General features: G+C 43.9%; 1 protein-coding gene across 1 annotated transcript in view; it reads left to right on the top strand.

The window, feature by feature from the left end:
• ACAD10 (acyl-CoA dehydrogenase family member 10) overlaps nucleotides 1–10,053 on the top strand; it is an 87,971-nt gene extending 77,918 nt beyond the window's left edge. Inside the window, exon 21 of the mRNA XM_077462008.1 lies at nucleotides 7,837–10,053. Within this exon, the coding sequence (XP_077318134.1) occupies nucleotides 7,837–7,971 (135 nt within the window). The 3' untranslated portion in view covers nucleotides 7,972–10,053. The remainder of the gene's footprint in view (nucleotides 1–7,836) is intronic.
• Nucleotides 10,054–23,117: the final 13,064 nt, after the last annotated feature.

The raw sequence follows: 23,117 nt of genomic DNA, 5'->3' as shown, positions 1-23,117 counted from the left end.
GCTGTCGGGTCGATAGAGGCGGCGGATCACTTGAGCACCGATCTGCGCTCTGAAACGGGTATATAGCAGCATTATTTTTATAAGGCATAGACACAGGGCACATTACATAATGCATAGAGATGATGGTGTAATTTTAACTTAGTGGGTTAACAACCCCTTTAACCCCTTGTTTGCTTTCCTGATCACCCCTGTCACCCAGCCATCAGTTAGTGTCTCTCCCAGCCAGTGTCAGTTAGCTCCAGATTTCCCACTACACTATCACAATCACACTATAAGTCGCTGATCACCACCAATACTGGTATAGTGTCTGTACGGATCAGTATCTTGAGTATAATCAGAACTATACTAGTGTTCCCAAAAGTACATTATAAGCAGGGTCAGCCCCCAATCCCTACCAGCACTTGCGACATGTAGCAGAATACATTTTGGCCTAAATGTATGAATACATTTGATTTTATTGGATATGTTTTAACCACTTTCAGACCGGACCATTTTGCTGGTAAATGACCAGAGGTCTTTTTACACTTTGGCACTGCGCTGCTTTAACTGGTAATTGCGCGGTCATGCAATGTTGTACCCAAACAAAATTTGCGTCCTTTTCTTCCCACAAATAGAGCTTTCTTTTGATGGTATTTGATTGCCTCTGCGATTTTTATTTTTTGCGATATAAACGTAAAAAGACCGCAAATTTTGAAAAAAAATGATATTTTCTACTTTTTGTTATTAGAAAAATCCAATAAACTCAATTTTAGTCATACATTTAGGCCAAAATGTATTCAGCCACATGTCTTTGGTAAAAAAAAAGTCAATAATTGTATATTTATTGGTTTGCGCAAAAGTTGTCACATCTACAAACTAAGGTACGTTTTCTGGAATTTACGCAGCTTTTAGTTTACGACTGCCTATCTCATTTCTTGAGGTGCTAAAATGGCAGGGCAGTACAAAACCCCCCCAAATGACCCCATTTTGGAAAGTAGACCCCCTAAGGAAATTGATAAGAGGCATGTTGAGCCCATTGAATATTTTATTTTTTTGCCTCAAGCGATTGAATAATGACAAAAAAAAAATTTTTTTTTTTTTTTTACACAAAGTTGTCACTAAATGATATATTGCTCACACATGCTATGGGCGTATGTGAAATGACACCCCAAAATAAATTCTCCTGCTTCTCCTGAGTACGGGGATACCACATATGTGGGACTTTTTGGGAGCCTAGCCGCGTACGGGGCCCCGAAAACCAAGCACCGCCTTCAGGCTTTCTAAGGGCGTAAATTTTTGAGTTCACTTCTCACTACCTATTACAGTTTTGAAGGCCATAAAATGCCAAGATGGCACAAAACCCCCACAAATGACCCCATTTTAGAAAGTAGACACCCCAAGCTATTTGCTGAGAGGCATGTTGAGTTCATGGAATATTTTATATTTTGCCACAAGTTGCGGGAAAATTACAACCTTTTTTTTTTTTATTTTTTTTTTCACAAAGTTGTCACTAAATGATATATTGCTCACACATGCCATGGGCATATGTGAAATGACACCCCAAAATAAATTCTGCTGCTTCTCCTGAGTACGGGGATACCACATATGTGGGACTTTTTGGGAGCCTAGCCGCGTACGGGGCCCCGAAAACCAAGCACCGCCTTCAGGCTTTCTAAGGGCGTAAATTTTTGAGTTCACTTCTCACTACCTATTACAGTTTTGAAGGCCATAAAATGCCAAGATGGCACAAAACACCCACAAATGACCCCATTTTAGAAAGTAGACACCCCAAGCTATTTGCTGAGAGGCATGTTGAGTCCATGGAATATTTTATATTTTGCCACAAGTTGCGGGAAAATTACAAACTTTTTTTTTTTTTTTTTTTTTTCACAAAGTTGTCACTAAATGATATATTGCTCACGCATGCCATGGGCATATGTGAAATGACACCCCAAAATAAATTCTGCTGCTTCTCCTGAGTACGGGGATACCACATATGTGGGACTTTTTGGGAGCCTAGCCGCGTACGGGGCCCTGAAAACCAAGCACCGCCTTCAGGCTTTCTAAGGGCGTTACAGTTTTGAAGGCCATAAAATACCAAGATGGCACAAACCCCCCCCAAATGACCCCATTTTGGAAAGTAGACACCCCTAAATTTAGGGGTACACTAGTGAGACTAGGTAATAAATGGCGGGTGCCCTGAAACTATAAAAAAATAACTAACCAACCAGCGTCACCTGTAACAGTTATATGGTGATCACTGGTGAAAGGGTTAACTAGGGGGCAATCAGGGGGCTTTATGCGGTAGTATATGGGGGTCCCTGGCGCTATAAAAAGCTGCGGCGAACCTAAATACCTACCTGCCTAACTAGCGTCACCTGTGACACTAATACAGCGATCAGAAAAACGATCGCTTATTAGGCTGGGTTCACACTGGAGCGATGCGGGAACGCCACGAATGCGCGGCGGGTTCCCGCATCGCATGCCTCCCGGCGGCAGTTCACACTGCCCTATGCGAACTGCTGGGAGTGTCAGTGAAATGTTACTGACACCCCCAGATCAGTTCGCATATCGCAGTGCGATCTGCAAACTCGGATCGCATGGTGTGAACACCCATGCGATCCGATTCTGCTGCGGGCCAAAAAAAGGGTCCCGTGCGAATTTGCGGCGGGTGCGGCGAATGGCTGAACTCGAATCGCACAGAGATCGGATGTGATTTGCACTGCAGTGCGGTGCGAATCACATCCGTTCTCAAACCGCTGCAATGTGAACCCAGCCTTAGTGACACTGGCGACGGGGGGTGATCACGGGGTTAAACCTTTATTGGGGGGGTTAGGGGGGTACCTTAGAACTAAAGGGGGCTAACCCTAACTGCCCTAACAGTTATTAGTCACAAATGACACCCGCCGGGTGATCAGGGGGTTAAACCTTTATTAGGTAATAAATGGCGGGTGCCCTGAAACTATAAAAAAATAACTAACCAACCAGCGTCACCTGTAACAGTTATATGGTGATCACAGGTGAAAGGGTTAACTAGGGGGCAATCAGGGGGCTTTATGCGGTAGTATATGGGGGTCCCTGGCGCTATAAAAAGCTGCGGCGAACCTAAATACCTACCTGCCTAACTAGCGTCATCTGTGACACTAATACGGCGATCAGAAAAATGATCGCTTATTAGGCTGGGTTCACACTGGAGCGATGCGGAAACGCCGCGAATCCGCGGCGGGTTCCCGCATCGCATGCCTCCCGGCGGCAGTTCACACTGCCCTATGCGAACTGCTGGGAGTGTCAGTGAAATGTTACTGACACCCCCAGATCAGTTCGCATATCGCAGTGCGATCTGCAAACTCGGATCGCATGGTGTGAACACCCATGCGATCCGATTCTGCTGCGGGCCAAAAAAAGGGTCCCGTGCGAATTTGCGGCGGGTGCGGCGGGTGTGGCGGGGGCGGCGGGTGCGGCGAATGGCTGAACTCGAATCGCACAGAGATCGGATGTGATTTGCACTGCAGTGCGGTGCGAATCACATTCGTTCTCATAAACCGCTGCAATGTGAACCCAGCCTTAGTGACACTGGCGACGGGGGGTGATCACGGGGTTAAACCTTTATTGGGGGGGGTTAGGGGGGCACATTATAACTAAAGGGGGCTAACTCTAACTGCCCTAACAGTTATTACAGTCACAAATGACACCAATGCAAAAAAAAAAAAAAAAAAAAAAAAAAATGACATTGGTGTCACTGTGACTGGGGGGCAGGGGTAATTGGGGGGGTGATCGGGGGGTAAAGGGGGGGTGTGAGTGTGCCTGGCATGTTCTACTGTGTGTGTAGAGTGTTGGTGCAACTCACCGATCCGCTCTCCTCCGTGTCGGAACGAAAAATACCGACACGGAGGAGAGAATACATCACTTCCTCTCCTGTGTTTACATTACAGGAGAGGAAGTGATGTCACCGGGGATTTCCATTCGTCGAGAGCGATCGCGAGGGGGTGGCCATGAATGAATGGCCGCCCCCTCATCCCGGATCGCTCTCGAAGGGATGCCGACCGCCGCAGGCACCGGGGGGGGGCCCGATCGGGCCCCCCACCCGCGGGCAGGCAGGGACTTATATATACGCCCATATGCCTGCCCGTGCCATTCTGCCGACGTATATCGTCGTGCGGCGGTCGGCAAGTGGTTAATAAAGAAATTAGAAAATATTGTTTTGGTGGGGGGGGGTTTCAGTTTTTTTCATTTATATTATAAAAAAAGAAAAAAACAAGTGGGCATCAAATGCCACCATAACAAAGCTCTTTTTGTTTCAAAAATTTTGAAAAAAAATGATATTTTCTACTTTTTGTTATTAGAAAAATCCAATAAACTCAATTTTAGTCATACATTTAGGCCAAAATGTATTCAGCCACATGTCTTTGGTAAAAAAAAAGTCAATAATTGTATATTTATTGGTTTGCGCAAAAGTTGTCACATCTACAAACTAAGGTACGTTTTCTGGAATTTACGCAGCTTTTAGTTTACGACTGCCTATCTCATTTCTTGAGGTGCTAAAATGGCAGGGCAGTACAAAACCCCCCCAAATGACCCCATTTTGGAAAGTAGACCCCCTAAGGAAATTGATAAGAGGCATGTTGAGCCCATTGAATATTTTATTTTTTTGCCTCAAGCGATTGAATAATGACAAAAAAAAAATTTTTTTTTTTTTTTACACAAAGTTGTCACTAAATGATATATTGCTCACACATGCTATGGGCGTATGTGAAATGACACCCCAAAATAAATTCTCCTGCTTCTCCTGAGTACGGGGATACCACATATGTGGGACTTTTTGGGAGCCTAGCCGCGTACGGGGCCCCGAAAACCAAGCACCGCCTTCAGGCTTTCTAAGGGCGTAAATTTTTGAGTTCACTTCTCACTTCTTCTCACTACCTATTACAGTTTTGAAGGCCATAAAATGCCAAGATGGCACAAAACACCCACAAATGACCCCATTTTAGAAAGTAGACACCCCAAGCTATTTGCTGAGAGGCATGTTGAGTCCATGGAATATTTTATATTTTGCCACAAGTTGCGGGAAAATTACAAACTTTTTTTTTTTTTTTTTTTTTCACAAAGTTGTCACTAAATGATATATTGCTCACGCATGCCATGGGCATATGTGAAATGACACCCCAAAATAAATTCTGCTGCTTCTCCTGAGTACGGGGATACCACATATGTGGGACTTTTTGGGAGCCTAGCCGCGTACGGGGCCCCGAAAACCAAGCACCGCCTTCAGGCTTTCTAAGGGCGTTACAGTTTTGAAGGCCATAAAATACCAAGATGGCACAAACCCCCCCCAAATGACCCCATTTTGGAAAGTAGACACCCCTAAATTTAGGGGTACACTAGTGAGACTAGGTAATAAATGGCGGGTGCCCTGAAACTATAAAAAAATAACTAACCAACCAGCGTCACCTGTAACAGTTATATGGTGATCACTGGTGAAAGGGTTAACTAGGGGGCAATCAGGGGGCTTTATGCGGTAGTATATGGGGGTCCCTGGCGCTATAAAAAGCTGCGGCGAACCTAAATACCTACCTGCCTAACTAGCGTCACCTGTGACACTAATACAGCGATCAGAAAAACGATCGCTTATTAGGCTGGGTTCACACTGGAGCGATGCGGGAACGCCACGAATGCGCGGCGGGTTCCCGCATCGCATGCCTCCCGGCGGCAGTTCACACTGCCCTATGCGAACTGCTGGGAGTGTCAGTGAAATGTTACTGACACCCCCAGATCAGTTCGCATATCGCAGTGCGATCTGCAAACTCGGATCGCATGGTGTGAACACCCATGCGATCCGATTCTGCTGCGGGCCAAAAAAAGGGTCCCGTGCGAATTTGCGGCGGGTGCGGCGAATGGCTGAACTCGAATCGCACAGAGATCGGATGTGATTTGCACTGCAGTGCGGTGCGAATCACATCCGTTCTCAAACCGCTGCAATGTGAACCCAGCCTTAGTGACACTGGCGACGGGGGGTGATCACGGGGTTAAACCTTTATTGGGGGGGTTAGGGGGGTACCTTAGAACTAAAGGGGGCTAACCCTAACTGCCCTAACAGTTATTAGTCACAAATGACACCCGCCGGGTGATCAGGGGGTTAAACCTTTATTAGGTAATAAATGGCGGGTGCCCTGAAACTATAAAAAAATAACTAACCAACCAGCGTCACCTGTAACAGTTATATGGTGATCACAGGTGAAAGGGTTAACTAGGGGGCAATCAGGGGGCTTTATGCGGTAGTATATGGGGGTCCCTGGCGCTATAAAAAGCTGCGGCGAACCTAAATACCTACCTGCCTAACTAGCGTCATCTGTGACACTAATACGGCGATCAGAAAAATGATCGCTTATTAGGCTGGGTTCACACTGGAGCGATGCGGAAACGCCGCGAATCCGCGGCGGGTTCCCGCATCGCATGCCTCCCGGCGGCAGTTCACACTGCCCTATGCGAACTGCTGGGAGTGTCAGTGAAATGTTACTGACACCCCCAGATCAGTTCGCATATCGCAGTGCGATCTGCAAACTCGGATCGCATGGTGTGAACACCCATGCGATCCGATTCTGCTGCGGGCCAAAAAAAGGGTCCCGTGCGAATTTGCGGCGGGTGCGGCGGGTGTGGCGGGGGCGGCGGGTGCGGCGAATGGCTGAACTCGAATCGCACAGAGATCGGATGTGATTTGCACTGCAGTGCGGTGCGAATCACATTCGTTCTCATAAACCGCTGCAATGTGAACCCAGCCTTAGTGACACTGGCGACGGGGGGTGATCACGGGGTTAAACCTTTATTGGGGGGGGTTAGGGGGGCACATTATAACTAAAGGGGGCTAACTCTAACTGCCCTAACAGTTATTACAGTCACAAATGACACCAATGCAAAAAAAAAAAAAAAAAAAAAAAAAAAATGACATTGGTGTCACTGTGACTGGGGGGCAGGGGTAATTGGGGGGGTGATCGGGGGGTAAAGGGGGGGTGTGAGTGTGCCTGGCATGTTCTACTGTGTGTGTAGAGTGTTGGTGCAACTCACCGATCCGCTCTCCTCCGTGTCGGAACGAAAAATACCGACACGGAGGAGAGAATACATCACTTCCTCTCCTGTGTTTACATTACAGGAGAGGAAGTGATGTCACCGGGGATTTCCATTCGTCGAGAGCGATCGCGAGGGGGTGGCCATGAATGAATGGCCGCCCCCTCATCCCGGATCGCTCTCGAAGGGATGCCGACCGCCGCAGGCACCGGGGGGGGGCCCGATCGGGCCCCCCACCCGCGGGCAGGCAGGGACTTATATATACGCCCATATGCCTGCCCGTGCCATTCTGCCGACGTATATCGTCGTGCGGCGGTCGGCAAGTGGTTAATAAAGAAATTAGAAAATATTGTTTTGGTGGGGGGGGGTTTCAGTTTTTTTCATTTATATTATAAAAAAAGAAAAAAACAAGTGGGCATCAAATGCCACCATAACAAAGCTCTTTTTGTTTCAAAAAAATTATATAAATGTAATTTGCGTACAGTGTTGCATGAACACGTAATTGCCAGTTAAAGTAGTTCAGTGCTGATTGGTTAAAGCTGTCTCTATACTTCACCAGTTTAATAAATAAGTACCATGTATTAATGCCCTTGGCAGCAAACATCAGTTATTCTAAATCACAGCAGTAGAAGGGGCAGAAGTTCAGTGTTTGAAGGCAGTTGTAATAAGCCAAATGAAAGATGATATAATGGCTAATATTGCAGTATGAAGAGTTTGTCCTGTAAGTCTTGAATAGGATTATAAATAATATCTGTTTGATGAGCTGTTTGTTATTATATGTCTTATTTTTTTCCTAAGGCTTTTGGTGCTGCAGGCCTCAGCAATGACTTCCCTCTTGCTCAGTTTCATGCCTGGACAAGGGCATTACGGCTGGCAGACGGACCCGACGAAGTTCACCGACTGACAGTAGCTAAAATAGAAATGAGGCATTAAAACGTAATTGTTTTCTATGTCCTATGAAGATCGGTTTGTTTATGTTCACTCCAATCTGTGATTGGTGCAATTATCACAATAATCTGATCAGTGATTGGATAATCGCTACATGAGGAAAATGTCCTACTTTCAAACATTACAACGGGTAGGTGTACATGAATGTTTGAGATTTGTTTAAAATAGATTTGCAATAAGATTACCATACATTTCTGAAATAATTGCTTGACATTGACTTGTATGGAGGAAAATAAAGCACTAACTAACCTCAGTCTGAATTTAAAGGACAGTTATAGCTAAAAATATTGTGTTCTGATTGTTGTATGCAATGATAGTGTTAAGTATATTCCTTTTATGTTATATTACATGCCTATTTATATTTGTATTCCAGTTTTACATGCATTTATATACTGCACCAGCCCAGCCCATCACCTTTTGTTCTGTAAGCTGTTGATTCTAGAACACCCCACTTGCTACCTCTAACACACAGAAAAAAATACCTCCACACAGCCACCAATTGGATTCAGACCTGGAATTTGGCATGTGATTGGCAAAGCAGGAAGCAGAAATAGCGGATATTACACATATCAGCAAATACACTCCTACTTATCTTGCTGTCTCTGCTTAGGCCTCATGTACACTGCTGCTGCTAAACGGACATTTAGTAGCAGTGTACATGAGGCCTAAGCAGCGCATTTTTTTTCAACTGCCCCTCAACTCTCCTCTATGTTATCTTAGTACATGTACACAGGGTCGTTTATAGTCGTTTCTAGGCAGTTGAGCTTAGAGGCTTTTTTTGGAAAGCAAAAAAATGAGTTCAGATGCTGAGTTTAGAGGCATTTCAAGCACCAAGCGCTTCTAAACGTGGTAACTCATGTTTAGCTGCATTTCATTTACAGGCATTTTTCATTTTTGGCTATTTAAAAAAAAAAAAAAAGCACGGCAAAAACGCCGCTAAACGCAGCCTGTAAACGGACATTTAAAATGTGGGTTACTATCTGTTGAATTAAATCATTCAGGAAAGGTTGTAAAAACGTCCCATGTACATGATGCCTTATTCTGCAGGGTATTAAACAGAACTCTGAATAACATAAAGTGAGTGAACATTTTGACTTAGCATTGTTATGCCCTATACACACGGTCGGACTTTCCGATGAAAAATGTGCGATCGGATCGTGTTGTCGGAAAATCCGATCGTGTGTGGGCTCCATCTGACTTTATCCGTCGGAATTTCCAACACACAAAGTTTGAGAGCTGGGTCTAAAATTTTCCGACCACAAAATCCGATCATTTAAATTCCGATCGTGTGTAGACAATTCCGACAGACAAAGTGCCATGCATGCTCAGAATAAATTACGAGACGAAAGCTATTAGCTACTGGCCTCTTTATAGTGCCATCATACGTGTTGTACGTCACCTCGTTCTGAACGATCGGATTTTCCGACAACTTTGTGCAACCGTATGTATGCAAGACAAGTTTGGGTCAAAATCCGTCGAAAAAAATCCGAAGGATTTTGTCGTCGGAATGTCCAACCATGTTTACAGGGCATAATTCTGTTTAATGGATAGTGCTAGCAGGTGATTTGAATTGTTCTATGAACCATGTGAATAAAAGTTAATCATTGTAAGCACCGTGTTATAGCTTGTCTCTACCCCCTGTCATTGTTATTTCTGCTGGACAGTTTGGTCTGCAAGTAGATATATTATTACGGGCATGTGAACACAATAAATAACATGTCGACTATCATTACATGTATTGACCACATACAGTAATCAGAATGCAATATTTTTTAAACAATTGTTCCTTTAGGAAGGAATTATTACTTTATTTTTTTTACATTATTTAAATACTTTCTCCCACCCCCCTAGGTGTGGGCTGCAATGCCAGGCAGGGCATTCCCTCTTGGAGTACAGCCAACCAACCCTGCAGCTAGCAAGGAGCAAGCACTCACTTAAAGCAAACTTAGGCAAGAGGAATGCATTCTTCTTGCCAGTTCTTGCCTTTGGCAGGTGCTGGTTGCTGGAGATGGGCACTATCTAGCAAAGCAGCCATTTTTCTGCTAGGTGTGGTACGTGGGGGGGGGGGGGGGGGGGGTCTTACCTGATATCGCAGCCACTGTTACAGCGGGGTGGTAGAAAGTATTTCAATACTTTGTCCCATCTGCAAGACAATAAAGTAAAAAAAATAATAATATTTTTTCTTTGATCCCAAAAAAACCTGTGTGTGCTATACCAAAGAAGCTCTATTTACTTACATTATGTAATGTTTTACATGTACCGGCCAGCTAAGCTTTTGCAATAATTGTAATGTTGAAAGCAATATTGCATAAAATACGTTTGTACCTTTTGATTCCTCTCTGTACTTTACGGTCCTTTCTCTTTTTTGCCGTATTTTCAGAAAAGTATTAGACTTTGTACTTTTGGCATCTACTTGAAAAAATTTAACAGAAAAATGGAAATCGAGAATGAGGTTTATGCGATTTTTTTAGCTAGTTACAAAGTCACAATGTAATGAAAATTTAAATTATATATTTTGTATTCAATTTTTTTAAACTGAAATGTTTTTTGCTTGTAATGTGAATCTGGGTTCTGGTTATATTTGATATAATTTGATGAATAAAATCATGTCTTATCCACAACTGTTCTATGTACAATGAACCGTGTTATTTGTTGCTTTCATAACTGTATGATAATATTGTAAACCTGACACTGTTGTCCGATAAAAATCTTTCGGGGTGGGGAGAAAAGAACAGCAAAAAAAAAATCAAGCAAACAGAAATGAGAAGTTTTATTTCATGAATGCATGATGGAATAAAAACAGGGAACACACTTTTACATACGTCTGTGTATACATACAGTATCTGTATTTATTTTTTGATTAATCGAACAATTTGAATATATTTCATTTCTGTATAATAAGTAATTACGTTTTTGGAGATTAAATAGGCACATATTTGAAAGTGTTTTTTAAGCTTGGTTTTTTTTTTACCATAATTCATTCCCTGCAATAAGAGAAAAAAGGGGGGAGAGGGTGAATTTGGGACTTTAAATTAAATTACGACCTGGTAAGGTCGTGTATTTCCATCCCTGTCATTCTGACTATATATTTTTCAGCATGCGGGCAAATTGCTAGAGATTTGAAGGAAAAAAGGTTGGGACTTTAAATGAAGCCCATGGTTTGCAAGACAACACAAAATGGTGGATAAATAAGCTGTTTAATAATTCATATACAAAAAATGGTATCAAACAATATCCTATTACGGTAACACTTGGCAAAATATCTGTAATGAGTAGTAGCACTGATATCAGTGCTACTACTCATTCTAGATATTTTGCCAAGTGTTAATAGGATATTGTTTGATACCATTGTTTGTATATGAAAAATATATAGTCATTCCCTGCAATAAGGTAAAAAATGGTCCAGTGTTTGTATTCCCCCTCATTCCCCTTTATGCTTACCTGAGTTCTATCTCAATCCATCGCTGTGCCCATCTGCAGCAGCACTCCTCTCTCCCTACTCACAGAGGCAGCAGCCGGAGCCATTGGCTCCTGCTGCAGTCAATCAAATCCTGTGATTGGGGGGTGGGGCTGAGCCACCTTGGGATCGAGCCTGCAGGTGTGCCCCTATAGCAAGTGGCTTGCTATGGGAGCACACAAAGAAGAAGTGATAAGAGTGCTGGCAGGGGACCCAAGAAGAGGACGTTTGGGGCTGTTTTTTTGCAAAACCATTGCACAGAGAAGGAAAGTATAATATGTTTGTTACTTTAACCACTTGCCGACCGCCGCACGACGATATACGTCGGCAGAATGGCACGGGCAGGCATATGGGCGTATATATAAGTCCCTGCCTGCCCGCGGGTGGGGGGCCCGATCGGGCCCCCCCCCGGTGCCTGCGGCGGTCGGCATTTCTTCGAGAGCGATCCGGGATGAGGGGGCGGCCATTCATTCATGGCCACCCCCTCGCGATCGCTCTCGACGAATGGAAATCCCCCGTGACATCACTTCCTCTCCTGTAATGTAAACACAGGAGAGGAAGTGATGTATTCTCTCCTCCGTGTCGGTATTTTCCGTTCCGACACGGAGGAGAGCGGATCGGTGAGTTGCACCAACACTCTACACACACAGTAGAACATGCCAGGCACACTCACACCCCCCCTTTACCCCCCGATCACCCCCCCAATTACCCCTGCCCCCCAGTCACAGTGACACCAATGTCATTTTTTTTTATTTTTTATTTTTTTTTGCATTGGTGTCATTTGTGACTGTAATAACTGTTAGGGCAGTTAGGGTTAGCCCCCTTTAGTTCTAATGTACCCCCCTAACCCCCCCAATAAAGGTTTAACCCCGTGATCACCCCCCGTCGCCAGTGTCACTAAGGCTGGGTTCACATTGCAGCGGTTTATGAGAACGAATGTGATTCGCACCGCACTGCAGTGCAAATCACATCCGATCTCTGTGCGATTCGAGTTCAGCCATTCGCCGCACCCGCCGCACCCGCCACACCCGCCGCACCCGCCGCAAATTCGCACGGGACCCTTTTTTTGGCCCGCAGCAGAATCGGATCGCATGGGTGTTCACACCATGCGATCCGAGTTTGCAGATCGCACTGCGATATGCGAACTGATCTGGGGGTGTCAGTAACATTTCACTGACACTCCCAGCAGTTCGCATAGGGCAGTGTGAACTGCCGCCGGGAGGCATGCGATGCGGGAACCCGCCGCGGATTCGCGGCGTTTCCGCATCGCTCCAGTGTGAACCCAGCCTAATAAGCGATCATTTTTCTGATCGCCGTATTAGTGTCACAGGTGACGCTAGTTAGGCAGGTAGGTATTTAGGTTCGCCGCAGCTTTTTATAGCGCCAGGGACCCCCATATACTACCGCATAAAGCCCCCTGATTGCCCCCTAGTTAACCCTTTCACCAGTGATCACCATATAACTGTTACAGGTGACGCTGGTTGGTTAGTTATTTTTTTATAGTTTCAGGGCACCCGCCATTTATTACCTAATAAAGGTTTAACCCCCTGATCACCCGGCGGGTGTCATTTGTGACTAATAACTGTTAGGGCAGTTAGGGTTAGCCCCCTTTAGTTCTAAGGTACCCCCCTAACCCCCCCAATAAAGGTTTAACCCCGTGATCACCCCCCGTCGCCAGTGTCACTAAGGCTGGGTTCAGATTGCAGCGGTTTGAGAACGGATGTGATTCGCACCGCACTGCAGTGCAAATCACATCCGATCTCTGTGCGATTCGAGTTCAGCCATTCGCCGCACCCGCCGCAAATTCGCACGGGACCCTTTTTTTGGCCCGCAGCAGAATCGGATCGCATGGGTGTTCACACCATGCGATCCGAGTTTGCAGATCGCACTGCGATATGCGAACTGATCTGGGGGTGTCAGTAACATTTCACTGACACTCCCAGCAGTTCGCATAGGGCAGTGTGAACTGCCGCCGGGAGGCATGCGATGCGGGAACCCGCCGCGCATTCGTGGCGTTCCCGCATCGCTCCAGTGTGAACCCAGCCTAATAAGCGATCGTTTTTCTGATCGCTGTATTAGTGTCACAGGTGACGCTAGTTAGGCAGGTAGGTATTTAGGTTCGCCGCAGCTTTTTATAGCGCCAGGGACCCCCATATACTACCGCATAAAGCCCCCTGATTGCCCCCTAGTTAACCCTTTCACCAGTGATCACCATATAACTGTTACAGGTGACGCTGGTTGGTTAGTTATTTTTTTATAGTTTCAGGGCACCCGCCATTTATTACCTAGTCTCACTAGTGTACCCCTAAATTTAGGGGTGTCTACTTTCCAAAATGGGGTCATTTGGGGGGGGTTTGTGCCATCTTGGCATTTTATGGCCTTCAAAACTGTAACGCCCTTAGAAAGCCTGAAGGCGGTGCTTGGTTTTCGGGGCCCCGTACGCGGCTAGGCTCCCAAAAAGTCCCACATATGTGGTATCCCCGTACTCAGGAGAAGCAGCAGAATTTATTTTGGGGTGTCATTTCACATATGCCCATGGCATGCGTGAGCAATATATCATTTAGTGACAACTTTGTGAAAAAAAAAAAAAAAAAAAAAAGTTTGTAATTTTCCCGCAACTTGTGGCAAAATATAAAATATTCCATGGACTCAACATGCCTCTCAGCAAATAGCTTGGGGTGTCTACTTTCTAAAATGGGGTCATTTGTGGGGGTTTTGTGCCATCTTGGCATTTTATGGCCTTCAAAACTGTAATAGGTAGTGAGGAGTGAAGTCAAATATTTACGCCCTTAGAAAGCCTGAAGGCGGTGCTTGGTTTTCGGGGCCCCGTACGCGGCTAGGCTCCCAAAAAGTCCCACATATGTGGTATCCCCGTACTCAGGAGAAGCAGCAGAATTTATTTTGGGGTGTCATTTCACATATGCCCATGGCATGTGTGAGCAATATATCATTTAGTGACAACTTTGTGAAAAAAAAAAAAAAAAAAAAAAAGTTTGTAATTTTCCCGCAACTTGTGGCAAAATATAAAATATTCCATGAACTCAACATGCCTCTCAGCAAATAGCTTGGGGTGTCTACTTTCTAAAATGGGGTCATTTGTGGGGGTTTTGTGCCATCTTGGCATTTTATGGCCTTCAAAACTGTAATAGGTAGTGAGAAGTGAACTCAAAAATTTACGCCCTTAGAAAGCCTGAAGGCGGTGCTTGGTTTTCGGGGCCCCGTACGCGGCTAGGCTCCCAAAAAGTCCCACATATGTGGTATCCCCGTACTCAGGAGAAGCAGCAGAATTTATTTTGGGGTGTCATTTCACATACGCCCATAGCATGTGTGAGCAATATATCATTTAGTGACAACTTTGTGTAAAAAAAAAAAAAAAATTTTTTTTTTGTCATTATTCAATCGCTTGAGGCAAAAAAATAAAATATTCAATGGGCTCAACATGCCTCTTATCAATTTCCTTAGGGTGTCTACTTTCCAAAATGGGGTCATTTGGGGGGGTTTTGTACTGCCCTGCCATTTTAGCACCTCAAGAAATGAGATAGGCAGTCGTAAACTAAAAGCTGCGTAAATTCCAGAAAACGTACCTTAGTTTGTAGATGTGACAACTTTTGCGCAAACCAATAAATATACAATTATTGACTTTTTTTTTACCAAAGACATGTGGCTGAATACATTTTGGCCTAAATGTATGACTAAAATTGAGTTTATTGGATTTTTCTAATAACAAAAAGTAGAAAATATCATTTTTTTTCAAAATTTGCGGTCTTTTTACGTTTATATCGCAAAAAATAAAAATCGCAGAGGCAATCAAATACCATCAAAAGAAAGCTCTATTTGTGGGAAGAAAAGGACGCAAATTTTGTTTGGGTACAACATTGCATGACCGCGCAATTACCAGTTAAAGCAGCGCAGTGCCAAAGTGTAAAAAGACCTCTGGTCATTTACCAGCAAAATGGTCCGGTCTGAAAGTGGTTAAAGAAAAAATAAATCTTATACAAATGCTTGTAATAGCTCTGGAGCTCATCTGGTTACATTTATTCAAGTACTGTAAAACAATGGGAACTTCAGAAACATTTCTCCTTTTTTTTCTGTGTAAATGTATATGCACCTGAGGTTAGCCATTTTATATGGGATTGCATAGTATATATGCAGGCACTGTTTTGTATTTATTAGTACTGCACCATGACTGTGCCTTAATAGTTCTTTCTCACTCTTTACCCAATACTAATATATTATTAAAGGCCTGTGTTTGTGGGCTTTGAGTTTGTGTCAACATCAGTTTGACATCAATCTGAGATCATTCAGAATCCATTATCGGGTGTATTTAACCTGCAGTTGATCTTATTCTTAACTGCATTTGACCTGCTTCAAGTAGATTTAGCATTTCAATAAGCTTGTATGGAAATGCAGACTTTGCTTGAAACTAAAAAAAGCCCATCAACACAAGTGTGGTTGTGGTGTCAATTTAAAGCCCATTTGAAGTCTATATTCTTTTACTGAGACATTTTAGGCCGCGTACACACGGGCGGACTATCCGTCCAACTAAGTCCGTCAGACAATCCGACAGACAGTCCGTCCTACTTTCGAATGAACGGACTTGACCACACACGATGAACAGACAGTCCGCTGAAAGCTTGCGCGATGACGTGTACAGCATGTACGACGGGACTAGAAATACGACGTCCAATACACTGCAATGCAACCTTCGGCCGTGTAAATCCTTTCTGAGCATGCGCCATACTTAGTCCGTCCAACTTGCCTACTCACGAGCGGACTGTCCTCTGAAACCAAGTTTGGACGGACAATATTACGGAAATTCCGAAAGACTTAGTCCGCCAGACTGTCCGCTGAAAAAGTCAGCTGAAGCCCACACACGAGCGGATTGTCCGCTGAAACACGTTTCAGCGGACCAAGTCCGTCAGACAGTCCGCCCGTGTGTACGCGGCCTTACTAGCAATATCCATATTTGTTTAAGTCGTCCGTTTTCATGTTATAGCAGTAGCAATGTGTGTTTAAATGTGACTGCATTGGCTACTTGGCATTAGACAGAGTTTGACAACACTGCTCGGGGCACACCATAATTTAGCACAGTGGTCCCCAACCTTTTTGGCACCGGGGGCATTGTGGATGAAAATTGTGCTAAGGCCCGAGGGGGGAGGGGGGTATTCTGGGTGTGACGATGCGGTTTTTTGCGGCCAATTTGTCAGAAAAAGGCTGGTGTTAGCACTTCAATCATCATAACACCATGGTTAATATGGTGTCAGGATGATTGAAGCGCATTATTTGTATTATTATATTGTAATATAAACTTAAATAGTTCAACTCACAATAATGCAGAATCTGCCACCAGATGCAGCTTGTCACGGGCGTTGAGAGATGATGTCATATATTTGCTCCCCCCGCTTCACCTCCAACAGTGCTGTGTGGGCGGAACAGCAGCCGTGGGAGATGACGTTATCTCTCTGCTCGCGTGCTTCACCCCCAACAGTATACTGGCCGGCTGTGTGGGCGGAGGAGCAGTGTTGCTGGCAGCCAATGGGAGATGATGTCATCTCTCTGCTCGCCTGCTTCACTCCAACAGTGTAGCGGCGGGGCTGTGTGGGCGGAAGTGCGACGTTGGCGGTGATCTCTCTGCTCGCTCGCCGCACCACAGATTGTGGAGACTTTGTGGCCCACCTGTAAACAAGCTGTTGCCCGGTAGTGAGCCGCGGCCCGGGGGTTGGAGACTCCTGATTTAGCAGACCTGGATGGCTTTTTGTGATGAGAGGGATGGTTGTTACTTATCTATGCCAGCAAATAACACTTTAGTAGGGAATTGCATTTCTGCTACTAGAAATTTGTATTTGAAGGCATGTAAAAATACTTAAGAAGCATAGCATGCTATGGTGTATTAGCACTATAAACAGAAAAGGTGCGAGACTTAAAGTAGATTTTAAAGGAGAAGATCCTGAAGGGTGGTTGGGTGGTGCCAGTCACATCACACTTTGAAAATCGCTGAGAAGCTTAATAACAGACATGCTGACATAGGCGTGAGGGCCTGATGGTGATAAGTTTGCTAATCCTTTCAAATTAACCAGAACTATACTGACATTTGCAGATACTGAAGAGAGCTTGAGATGCCTGCACATATCTTCAGGTATTTTCAGATATCATGTTAAATACCGTTATTTATGGTAATATTATTGATATTCTGTAAATTATATTGGTGAGAAAAGTTCTGAAGTAGAGTCAGTTCAGTTCTTGTGTAAAAAAATAAAAAATAGATTTAATAGTAAAATAGCAAAATATTACAAGAACAATATCAAAATGTAGAATGTAAACAAAACAATAATGTAGTTATGTTCTTTAAGATAAGGATTGAATCAGATGTGTGTGTGTGCGTGTGAAGATTCCTCGTGGAGTCTCTGTAGCAATCTGCTAAATGTGCTTTGTTCCTAGCTTTTACTCCTAAAATCTTTAAAATCTGACCCCCACTTTATCTTTAAAAGAGCTGATTTAAACTTCTTCTGAGTCTAAGGCCCCATTCACACCAGAGCGTTTTGTAGCTTGAAGCCTGAAGCTCTAAAACGCTGGAGGGGAAAAAAAATCAATACATATACAGTATAGCTGTGCTGGGCTTCGAATGAAGACTAGCAAAGGAGAAGGGAGCTAGACACAGCGGGGATCTGTCAGTGTAGCTGGAAGTGCTCTGGGGTCTCAGCTCACAGTCTACAATGATCATAGTACAGGCAACCACACTAAAGCTCAGTTTCCGCTAGTATGACTTGTCATGCGACTTTGGAAACAAAGTTGAATAACAAGTCACAGCCCATTGATTTCAATGGCACCCGTTCCCATCTATGCGACTTTGAAAATCAGCAACTTTGAAAAGTTATCTGCAATGCTTTGCTGCAACTTTGATCCAGAGAGTGTAAGGTTGGATCAAAACTGCACTCAAAGTCGCCCTCTAAATCGGGTCGCAATAGTGGACGTAGACTAAGGCTCTGTTTGCACTGACTGACTTGTAAATGCGACTTTGGACACAAAGTTGCAGGACAAGTCACAGCCCATTGATTCCAATGGCACCCGTTCCCATCTATTCGATTTTGAAAATCAGCGACTTTGAAAAGGTACCTGCAATGCTTTGATGCGACTTTGATCCAGAGAGTGTAAAGTTGGATCAAAGCTGCACTCTACATTGCACAACTTTGGGGTCACAATAGTGGAAACGTAAGTTGTCATGCAACTATGTGTTTAAAGTTGCATGAAAAACCACAGTCCATTGATTTTAATAGTACTCATTCCTATTTGTGCGGCTTTGAAAATCAGCGACTTTGAAAAGGGTATCTTCACTACTTTGATGCAACTTTTGATCCAGAGAGTGTAAAGTTGGATCACACTCTAGCCTTAGGCTACATTTCCACTATTGCAATTCCAAAGCTGTGTGATTTAGAGTGCGACTTTGAGTGCAGCTTTGATCCAACTGCCTCAAAGTAGTGCAGGCACCTTTTGAAAGTCACATAGATGGGAATGTTTGCAATTGAAATCAGTGGGCTGTGACTTGTCATGCGACTTTGTGTCCAAAGGGGCATGACAATTTGCACTAGTGGAAGCTGAAGAAATCGATCTGTATCCTTCCAAACTTTCAAAAATGTTAATTTTTACCACATTTCTTTCATATTTCTTCCCCAGCTTTCTCTGCCGTTAGCAGCAGCTGGGCGTGTGCCACACCATGCATACAGTGCCCATCAGTGCCATGCAGGAACAACCACATGGTTGTACACTGTAGAAAATCTGCAGCATGTTGCATTGTAATCTAGTATAGCAAATGTTGTATCACCACAAAGTGGTACTGTGGATACAGGAAAAAGTACTCAGTGCCACGTCCTAAATTTACAACAGAAATTGGAGTTGGAGGGCTTGGACTTTATAGGCATGACCACAAACAAATCTACTTATTAAAAAACTATACATTTATTATACATAGAAAAAATACATCGAAAAACACATAGGGGGCTATTTAGGAAAGGCAAAACCACTTTGCACTACAAGTGCACTTGGAAGTGTAGTTGCTGTAAATCTGTGGGGTAGATCTGAAATGAGTGGAAGCTCTGCTGATTTTTTCATCCAACCATGTGCAAGCTACAATTCTGTATTTTATTTTCCTTGCATGTCCCCCTCGGATTTACAGCGGCTGCACTTCAAAGTGCACTTGTTGTGCAAAGTGGATTTGCCTTTCGTAAATAATGCCCATGGTGTCAATAGGGCAATAGCATAGTTCCAACAATATATCCAGTACATAGCCAAAGGGAATAATATGGAAGTTTTTTGAATATGAGATACCACTCATTGCAACATAGATGTATTGAATTCCGATAACATGGCTATGTAGCTGGTTAAGATGGTAACAATGTCTTGGCTCTACATGTTACGCACCTAGCTCTTCTTCAGGACATAAAAACAAAATGTGTACAGTAAGGAATAGACAGTATAATACATACAAAATTACAGCTTATTGATTCCAGTAGGTACATGATTTAATATCCATCTTTTGATCTACTACTACTCTGTGAGTACTGCGATTGGGGTTTGTACATAAATATGTCCGTGAAAACATCAGCCCTCTTGGCTTAAGAGTGCAAGTTTATCCATCTTTTCAAATTACACCTCCGGAGTTCAAGGTAGCTTGGAAAAATTTTCTTATACAATGCAGTTCTGAACTCATGAAACTGCTGATTACCCAACACCAATTGGAACTCAATTCTCTATATCAAGAGATCTCTTCATTGCAATCTATGAATAAAAACATTAAAAATCATGCACAATTTGGCAAGTGGGCACAAGAGACTAAAGATTATGGAACAAATTATCCAAGGATAGGCTAGACTTCTCTAAAGGCTTTGCCTATCCTTGGCGTAATTCAACCCAAGGGAGGGGTTCCAGAAATAATCACCGTATGTCCAGAATTAAAACTTAAACTGAATGGGCTAGTATGGATATCAGAGGGGGTCCAGTCTGGATGTCGGGGGCCAGTCTGGATGTCAGAGGGGGGCTAGTATGGATGTCGGGGGCCAGTCTAGATGTCGGGGGCAGTCTGGATGTCAGAGGGGGGCTAGTATGGATGTCGGGGGCCAGTCTGGATGTAAGAGGGTGCTAGTATGGATGTCAGGGGCCAGTCTGGATGGCAGTCTGGATGTCAGAGGGGGGCCAGTATGGATGTCGGGGGCCAGTATGGATGTCGGGGGCCAGTCTGGATATCAGAGGGGGCAGTCTGGATGTCAATGGGGCCAGTCTGGATGTCAGAGGGGACTAGTATTGATGTCAGAGGGGGCCAGTCTGGATGTCAGAGGGGCACCAGATGTTAGGAGGACTGATGGGGACACCAGATGTTAGGAGGACTGAAGGGGACACCAGATGTAAGGAGGACTGATGGGGACACCAGATGTAAGGAGGACTGATGGGGACACCAGATATAAGGAGGGGCTCCGCTGATGGAGACAGATGTGAGGAAGGCTGCTCTGATGGGGCACCTGATGTAAGGAGGGACTCTGCTGGGGGCCCCTGATGGCATCTGGTGGCAGGCAACGTGGCTAGTGACTCGCTCATGGCTCCCACTGATTCTGTATTATGGTGAGTTGAATGATTCCATTTTATATTACAATGTAATAATATAAATAATGCGCTTCAATCATCCTGACACCATAACAATCATGGCGCCGGGATGATTGAAGCACTAACACCAGGTCTCTAATCACAATACTGTTACAATGGATGCTGGTCGGATGACTTCACCTTCGATTGACCAGTCACAATCACAGATATCTAATTCACTTATGACTATTCCACCTTCAGCACAACTTCAGACATACACCAAACAGAGCACTTTGGATGCACATATTCAACCTAGCACGTTTCAGTCAAATTTTCAGCTGCCCACAACCACAATGCCTCTGACATACCATCAGCTTTGGATATTATCAACCTAACCCCCCTTTCCTTTGATGATGAAGTACTAGATATCCTTAAATTTGGACTCAGTTTCTGCCCCTCTAAGAACATTGACAAATACAAAGCTATCAAAGATATTTATCTTTTTTCAAGAAACCTTACATATAAATCTCTCTTCTATAGGGATCACCTTCAATTTAAACAAGACAAATATATTTCTTAACAGGTGAAGCATTTCTCGATGGAGGACTTTCGAGCTCTCCACGATCTAATGATCTTACTTGATAAAAGTAATCCATCAGAGGACGCTACTGGTCAGGCATCTTTTCAGGGTCCTTTGAGTTCTGTATCATTGAAGCCTCCCATTGTTAAGCAATTTAAGCCTAAATCTCAGCATTTTCCAGACTTGATGACGAATCCCTATATTTGGGCCTTTCTGATGGGCACAGTCAATGATATCAAACATATGACCATCACACCTAAACCCAATAATCGTATACCCTCTAAGTTACGGTCTATTACATTTTTACAGAATCATCCTAATCTTGAAATCAAGGCATCCGATAAAGGAGGAATATCGTTCTCATGACCAAAACATATTACGAGACTATGGTCATGAATATTCTATGCAATAAACAATGGTACTCTTGTATACCTGAGGCTCTCACCAAAAAAATTAAAAATTAATATATTTCTATCATTGGCTTTGCCCATCAGAGAGGCCTTATTGACCAAGATTTATACAATTATCTCAATGTACATAACCCAAGGATGGCCACATTCTACGCTTTACCAAAAATTCACAAAAACTCAACCATGCCCCCTGATCAACATATCGTTTCAGGGATTGGCTCCCTGACTGAAAATGCTAGCCGCTTGGTTGACTCGGTTTTGATGCCACACGTATTGGGACTTCTGTCCTATATTCGTGACACATTGGACTTACTGAAACAAATTGAGGGTGTGGCTAGCCCTCCCGATACCCTGCTCATGACTTTGGATGTGGAGGCTTTATACTCCAGCATCCCTTACGAGCAGGGCATTGTGATGGTCCGCACCTTCTTGCAAGAGCAAGAGCATAGTTGCAACTGCTACGATTTATACTCACAATTGTTTTCAATTCAAAGAGTCCCACTTCCTCCAGGTGCAGGGTGTGGTTATGGGTACATGCTGCGCACCTGCCTATGTCAACCTACACCTGGGGGATGGGAATATTTCCTTTTTTGAGATGATTTACTGGCACCATATGTTAATCATGCGCTTATTTGGCTAAGCTACATCGATGACGTGTTCATCGTGTGGACAGGTATTCCTGCTCTACTCGATGTGTTCATCAAGACCATCAAGCGGAATCATTTTAATTTGAAATTTACAGTGTCCAGCAATCCCCAGCAAATAACCTTTTTAGATTTAACAATCTTCAAAGACCAGGAGAAATGTTTAGCTACAACTCTGTTTAGGTAAGAGACTGCAGGGAACACTATGTTACATGCAGACAGTGCCCACTATGTTACATGCAGACAGCACTCATTAAGAGCATTCCATATGCTCAATATCTAAGTTTACAACGTAATTGTACCCACTTAGAGGAGTTTAAAATCCAAGCCAATGCTCTCCGTACTCGTTTATGGGCAAGAGGATATAGTAAAACTCTACTTCATAGTGCCTTTAATAAAGCCTTACGCCACACGCAACTGTTTATTGTACAAAACTAAACCAACAAACACTAGCCATACAGTCAAATATA

This window comes from Lithobates pipiens, unplaced genomic scaffold (genome assembly GCF_037356315.1).
Source record: "Lithobates pipiens isolate NorthernLeopardFrog02 unplaced genomic scaffold, aLitPip1_a1.2 Scaffold_3, whole genome shotgun sequence".
NCBI classification, from domain to species: domain Eukaryota; kingdom Metazoa; phylum Chordata; class Amphibia; order Anura; family Ranidae; genus Lithobates; species Lithobates pipiens.
Note: the sequence above shows the minus strand (reverse complement) of the source record. Positions and strands in the feature narration are given on the sequence as shown.